Source organism: Rana temporaria, chromosome 4 (genome assembly GCF_905171775.1).
Source record: "Rana temporaria chromosome 4, aRanTem1.1, whole genome shotgun sequence".
NCBI lineage: Eukaryota > Metazoa > Chordata > Amphibia > Anura > Ranidae > Rana > Rana temporaria.
Window position 1 is genome coordinate 285,686,232 of NC_053492.1, and position 7,706 is coordinate 285,693,937.

The window sequence follows — 7,706 nt, forward strand, 5'->3', positions numbered from 1 at the left end:
CTAGGCGGGAAGTGGTTAAGCTTTGACAATAAAACCTGGAAGCCGATTAGTTTCTATGCAAAGCGGCACCAGATTTTGCATGCTCTAGTTTTGGTAAATCAACACCTGAGAGTCAAAGTAACAATAGGCAGGTTTTGTATATTTCTGCAAATGTCTCCATCCGTTTATGTGCTCAGTCAATATACTGTATCACGTTTCTTTGTATCATACATTTAATTAAAAAAACTCTGCATAACAACCAAGACTGCATTTGGCTCATCAACAACCTTGTTTAATGTTGTCTTTCATTTTAGGTGGGTTTCTTTTGAAGCTATGGAAAAAAGCCATGTGTTCAGATGAAGCAAGAGCTGAAGGTCGAAATCTTCTTCAAAACCTGGTGAATGACCCACACCTGGCACCACAGACTGTGATCAAAATTATAATCAAGATAGTAACAAATCCTACATGTAAATGAAAGAAGACGAGACACAGATAACGCAGTCAAAATGTTTAGCTCTATTTTACTTTTAGAGAAAACCATATGTGACATGTATTTAATAAATAAATGTTGGTAGTTAGTAACTCTCGTTTAATTCATCCCCTCCTTGTTAAACATTTTGCCGAAAATACATTTGAGGGTCCCTTAATTAGTCTTCTAGTGGCTGTACAGAAGAAAAAAGCCAAGTAATAACTGGACTCCTTTTGCATTCTTTAGCAATGACTGCCAGTCATTGAAGACATAACATAAAAGATCCAAATGGTTTAAGGCAAATACTGTTCCATAATCACAGAATGCAATTTCCCTCTCTGAATTATAAGAACTGTTTTGTGTTAAAAACAATAGAAGCAAATAATGATTTCATTAAAGCCACCTCAGTGAATTGTGATGATGAGACCACAGCTAATCTCATAGATTGCGCACATTAAAAGACAATAATAATTTTCAATTCATTCCTTTGCTTCTGGAAAAGGAAGAGTTGAGAATTAACTTAAGGCACTAGTCAATTGCTCAATATTTAATTAAAATTGTTACTTTTTTTGTTTTTCAGTAAAAAAAAGTAAATTTCATGCTTTTCTTATATATTTACAGCAATAATTTTTTTAATCTTATAATTATGTAACTGGTGTTTAAAATTATTTTCTCTAGTAGAACAATAAATAAATAAATTAATGGGAGTTTTTGGACCAAGTTTGATTAAATGTTGTTTTGACCTTTTAATATCTCTAGACACTGCTTTCAATTATACAGTGTCACTCATTGGATACACTTCTAATATGGTGTCATTATTTAACAATTTTCAAAGGAAATAAAGTAATAAGCTTTAAAGAATTATGTATTTTTTTTTCTTTTAATTATTTGGTTCATAGATCAGAGTAATTATATTTTAACAGATATCATGTATTATAATCTTACAGTAATTACTGCAGCTGCCAGCTGTTGAATAATTAGGTTAATTCACCCAAGAAATGTTATGCCACAAGCACTGTTTGTATCATTAACAACATACATACAGATTATAACAAGGACAATGCAACAACCAACACTGATTGGGACATTTGTGTGGCAGCATTTCGAAAAAATCTGGGACGTGTTAAATTGTCTCAACACAGTTGGAAGTCCATGATTCAGATGGGAGTTAAGCATTTTTAAATTAACCTTTATATCCTATATATATAAAAAAAAACATACAGTATCTGATTATACTAATGTGACATATTCCACTCTCAACTTCACCCTGTGAAGTGATTTTCCAGTTCATGATAGCAATCTTAAAGCCAGCAGACTGATAGTGATAATCACTGGGGTAGGTTAACTTTGCAGTAAACCTTTTTCAAACACACACACACTATTCACAACATCTGCTGTTGTAATTAGGAATTTTAAGAAATATCTGCGAGTCCCCTTTCACACTTATACGACTTGTCCCACGATTTTGGACTGCAAAATTGTATGACAAGTCATTCTCCGTGATTTTCAATGACTTCCATTCATACCGGCACGACTTTAAGTCGCGCCTACTTCAAAGTAGTCCCTGCACTACTTTGGTCCGATTTTAATGCCACTTACACAGGCATTCATTGAAATCACTGCAAAATCGTGCGACTTTGAAGTCGCACAAGTGTGAAAGGGGGCTGACGCCCGCTGTAACACCCAGACAGGAATGTAACGTGTGGTAGTCCCCACAAAGAGAAAAACTATGTAATTTCTAATTAGAGCATTCATATTTTTAGTGTAAATGTTACACTTGGTTACCCTACTGATCCCCTGCATTGGTGCCAGGTTCTGCAAAAATAACCCCCAGCATTGGTGCAAGTTTGTGCAACAATAACCCCTTAGCATCAGTAGCAGTTTCTGCAATAATAAACCCCAGCATTGGTTCCATTTTCTGTAATAAAAACCTCTTGCATTGGCGCCAGTTTATGCAATAATACCACCTACATTGGTTGTCAGTCATGTTATACTATTTAGACCACACTTTATTGGTAGTCTCTTAAAGGGTCACTAAAGGCAGATTTTTTTTTTAAATAACAAACATGTTATACTTACCTGTGCAGCTCGTTTTGCACAGAGTGTCCCCTAACCCTGTCTTCTGGGGTCCCTCAGCGGCTGTCTCGGCTCCTCCTCGCAAAAGCTTTCTACCTTCATGCGAGCGAGCTCGCATGGTGGAAAGCTTTTGCGAGCGCGCTCCCATGATACAGAGGCCCCGCCTCGTCATCCGCTGTGATTGACAGCAGCGCCAGCCAATGGCTGCGCTGCTATCAATCCGTCCAGCCTAGCCAATCAACGGCCAGGCTGGGAACCGAAGACCATCACATGGACGCGCACGGGACTTTTCGAGGGGTCAGGTAAGTAAAACGGGGGTTCGGGGTGGGGGGCGGTACCATCGGATGTTTTTTCACCTTAATGCATAGGATGCATTAAGGTGAAAAAACATTTACCTTTACAACCCCTTTAACCTTCTTCCTACATTGATGGCCAGTGGCATTTGCTCTTTAAAACATCCCTTCCAGCTGGCAATGTATATTAAGCCTGTCATACTGCATTAGTGGCCAGTGGCAGTGTTTATTAACCCTTCATAATGTAGCACGAATGGGATCATCACCACTGCCATTTGCCACGTATGCAGTATGATGGGGTTAATAAACACTGCCACTGGCCACTAATGCAGCCCAAAGGGGTTAACTAACTTCCACTGGCCAGTAATGCAGCACAAAGAGGTTAACCTGCCACTGGTCACTAATATTTTACAATGGCAGTGTTAATTAACTCCTTCATGTTGCATTGGTGGCTAGTAGCAGCATTAATTAACTCCTTCGTGCTGCATTTGCAGTCATTGGTAGTGTTAATTACCTCCTTCAGGCTGCATTAGTGGCTAGTGGTCGTGTTATTAACCCCTTTGTAATGCAGCATTAAAGAATTAATAAACACTGACACTGGTCACTAATGACAAATGAAGGGGTTAATTAACACTGCTACTGGCCACTAATGCAACATGAAGGAATTATTCAACACTGTCACTGGCCACTAGTGCATTAGTGACCAGTTGCAATTAATTAACCCTTTGTGCTGCAGTACTGGCCAGTGTTAAATAGCCCTTCCAAAAGTCATCTGGGTACAGATCACTACACCTGACAGATGTGTCATTTCTTCTATAGCCGAGTGCAGGAGTGTGTTCCAGGCACCCTACTGCCACTCTGCAAGGATCTCTTTTGCTCTTTGGCGATGGCAATCTCTCCACCTGCACCTGAGGCTGCTGCCCCCTTCCTTGTCTCTCCCTGTATATAAGTAATCTGTTGGTAAACATAGACTAAATATGAGCTTTACTGCTTAGCTGAATATAGTGAATACTGCATGTAAAGTAGTGCCAAACTCACCAGAGTTATTATCTAGAAGCCGATCTATAAAAGGTCAGATTCTCCATCAAAATATCGATTTCCATATTTTTGTCAACTTACAAAGCTGTTCTGAGCAATTTTTTTTTTCAAATTGTCTTTATTTCAGCAAAAAGGTAAATGTCACCTAAAATGTCATTAGTAAATTATGCAACCTCTTCAGCGATTTATTCTTTTGCAATGGAGGAAGAACTACAGCTGTATTCTTAAAATTATATTATATTGGTTTCTGGTAAATCTTACATTTTTGGAAAGCATATCAGTTTATAAACTAATCCAACAACATCTTTTTTTTCTTTTTACATATTAGTTTTTTATTGGATCCTCACAAATGTGTTTAGTTTTTTTTTTTTTCTAGTTTTTTTTTACCTCAAACTGAGATCATTCAGTAAATTAAAGCATTCTCTGGTTCAAAAGTAATCACCACAACATGTTTATACAGATGGCTTACAACGAAGACAAAAAGAATTTATTGATGCAAAAGAATGACTAACATAAATAATAAAAATACATTAAGTCTCAGAAATGTCATGGCCAGTACAAGATTTATTAGATGGAGGCTTTTTATAGAAAAGAAAAAAACCTTTATGACCAATCAGGTTTCACACACTGAAAAATTAAGCAAGAAACCTAATTTGTCACTATAAGCAAAAACTTTGCTTTTGTTTAAATGTTGATTTTTATGTCTTTCAATACATAGCCCTGATTGTGTAGCTTAAGACGGTGTGATACATCATATAAATACATTATAGCCAAATAGTGGAACACTAATTCAGGAGATAGCATCCAAAATCATGGTGAATGTAATATTAACATGCTAGATTAAAGAGGAATAAACCCTCTCTGGAAAAAAAAAAACAACACCCTGCAAGACAAAGGTATAATGAGCTAGTATGCATAGCATATTAGCTCATTATGAATTACTCACCTGAGAACGAAGCCACCGCAGCGGTCCTCGGACACGTCCTCAGTCGCAGCCATGATACCCGGAGTGACTTCCGGGTATCGCTGCTCTGGCACTGTGACTGGCCGGAGCAGCGATGATGTCACTCCCACACATGCGCGCGGGAGCCGCCACTAACGGCATGATGCCATTAGTAGCGGCACGCTCAGTGCGTCTGTGCGCCGTTGTCTACAGCACATGCGCTGTAAACATCAGTGCTGTCTTTCCAGAAAATATCTCCTTAACCGTGTAGGTTAAGGAGATATTTCTTGGACCAACAGGTAAGCCCTTATCTAGGCTTACCTGTAGGTCAAAGTGGTCAGGGTTTACAACCACTTTAACATTACTGAGAATCATGTTATCAAATGAAAGTATATCTAAATCCAGAACTTCTAAATAGAGTAGGGAAAGATTTAAACTAAGGAGATCTCCCTACACTTCCAGTCCTGGAGACAGACTAGGAAGTGAGGCGAAATCTCTCCAAAATAATAAAAAAAAACCTCTCTTAGCCCAGTGTGCGGCTTCACACTGGGCGGCTTCTTTAGCCAGGTTTCTGCACAGATATCAATGTAAATCGCAAACTACTTTTTGAAATCGGTGTAGTGCCGCAGATGCGGCATCGCAAATCCCATGTCAAATCGCACCGGTGTGAACCTGGGCTGAGAGCCCTTTCACAATGACAGCGCCCGAGGTAAAGCGCTGGAGGTAAAGCACTGTTAGTTTTAGTGATGCTTTTCGGACGCTAGTGGGGTGTTTTTAATCCCCACTAGCGGCCGAATTAAGGGTTAAAAGCACCCACAAAGTGATGCTGCCGAGGCAGTTTTCAATGGGCAGGGGCGCTTTAGGAGTGTATACACCGCTCCTAAAGTGCCTCAAAGATACTGCTTGCAGGACTTTTTTGACGCTGCAGGACTTTTTTGAGCGCCCCAGTGTGAAAGCGCTCAGACTTTCACAATGGGATTGTAGACGAGGCATTTTTCAGGCACTTTACAGGCGCCATTTTTAGCACTAAAGTGCCTGAAAAACACCTCCAGTGTGAAAGGGGGTCTTAGATAGTTTTCACTGAAACTTAATGACAATGGTCATCAGAACTAATAGGTAAATCTCCCCCATGGGTATATGGACTGCAGTTAAAAATTGTCAGGGTTTTTTTTTTTTTTTACACATCCAGACACGATTCTAAAGAAAAAAGAAGGTGAATTATAGGATATATTTTCTCTTTTTGCATATTAAATGAGCCACACCTCCACAGTCAATATTGTAATGAGCTCAATAATCCTCCCAATTCAAGAGGTTCCAACCCAAGACAGATTTACAGTTCAGCAGATGCAGCTTGACACCTTCTTGTGACATTGTTTAGTACATATATACAACATAGCTGCAATAGCTAATCCCGATGTTGAAATTCTGTATATACTGCATATGCCAATGTGTTCTGCAGTGTTATCCCAAACTTTGGTTATCGTTTAGGTAAACAGCAGCTCTTATCTATGTCTAGTGCATGGAAGTGCTGTTCATTTAAAGTGATGCATGTGTTAAGGAACAGTATTACCTACATGGTTCCAAATTAACATTATTTTATTATCTGCAAGGCTATTTGTTTTCTGAGTTAAAAAAAAACAAACATATTACCCTTTTGTAGAGGAGTTGGCTATTTACTTAGGGGCAGAATGTTAACCTGTTTACAAATTAGTATATGCCAAGCAGCAATTTACAAGGTAAGGTAAATCAGATTTTGTTCTAGTAAAATATAATACACCTACTAAAATTTTACAAATAAATTATTGCTAAAAATTAAACATTGCAAACTTGTTGGCTGTGGTAGTATGTTAACAAAAATAGCGTAACATGTATACGTATATATAATATAAACACACAATATAATATTTTTCCTGTAAGTTATAACAAAAAGGTATATTCTTGACATACTGTATATATTTCTTAACTGAAGGCTTTACAAAATGTATATTAATTATACAATAAAGAATAGTCATTTCATGCTCCAGATGCCCCTAAAAATGTTGCAGCTGTAAAATATCTTACCAAATACTGCCAAAAGCATAAAGTGGCAGCACTTTACAAAAACAGGTTTATTTAGCACAGTGTTTGGCAAACTGTCCTTTCATTTTTGAAGTTGCTGCTCATTGTTTCTCTGTAATTTTATCTGAAAGAAAAGGAATACATTTAAGATATACAGTATTTCTTGCACTCAAATTGGTGTCGACAAGCAGACAAGATTACAATATGACAATTACAGTCTAATCACTTTTAATTTATATAGACATCTATTCAGAAGAACCGCAGTGACCCAGTGGCGGCCCGTCCATAGGGGGCGCCCGGGCGCCGCCCCCCCTCCCCAGGCAGTAAAAAAAAAAAAAAAATAAAAAAAAAAATTTTCGATTTTTTAACATGTCCCTTTATTTTGTAGCGCTACGTCTGTGCAATCACAAGATTGCAGTAGCAGACGGCAGCTAAAATATGCCTTTGTGGCGCAAACCGACGCGCCACTGTTCCCGGCGCGATGGCTTGTATTATAGCCGGGCGAGTGCACACAGTGTGATAGAACTATGTCACCGCCCAGTGGGCGGTGCTTTCTTTCACACATTCAAAGGACAGTCGGGAAGTGACGTCACCTCAGTCAGATCTGCAGCTCAATACTGCTCCGCCTGAGAGGATCTGCTGCAACGAGGTAGGAAGGAACTGAAGCCTTCCCCATCATTATATTTTATATATCATGTGCAGTGGAGTGTGGGGGTTGGTATGCGGGGTGGTGGAGGGAGATCTGCTTCTGTGTCCCGGGAATCAACTCTGCCCTAAAATCAGAGATTCACCCGACAGTGTGCTGCTGTGTCAGAGAGACATGTGTCAGGCAGGAGAGGGGAGAGAAGGG

The 7,706-nt window shown here is 38.9% G+C and overlaps 2 protein-coding genes across 2 annotated transcripts in view; one reads left to right on the plus strand and one right to left on the minus strand.

The window, feature by feature from the left end:
* The window catches only part of C4H6orf58 (chromosome 4 C6orf58 homolog), an 80,098-nt gene extending 78,943 nt beyond the window's left edge, over positions 1 to 1,155 (plus strand). The window contains exon 6 of the mRNA XM_040350390.1: positions 294 to 1,155. Coding sequence (XP_040206324.1) covers positions 294 to 454 — 161 coding nt within the window. The 3' untranslated portion in view covers positions 455 to 1,155. The remainder of the gene's footprint in view (positions 1 to 293) is intronic.
* Positions 1,156 to 6,754: 5,599 nt separating this feature from the next.
* The window catches only part of THEMIS (thymocyte selection associated), a 121,986-nt gene continuing 121,034 nt past the window's right edge, over positions 6,755 to 7,706 (minus strand). The window contains exon 7 of the mRNA XM_040350392.1: positions 6,755 to 6,980. Coding sequence (XP_040206326.1) covers positions 6,958 to 6,980 — 23 coding nt within the window. The 3' untranslated portion in view covers positions 6,755 to 6,957. The remainder of the gene's footprint in view (positions 6,981 to 7,706) is intronic.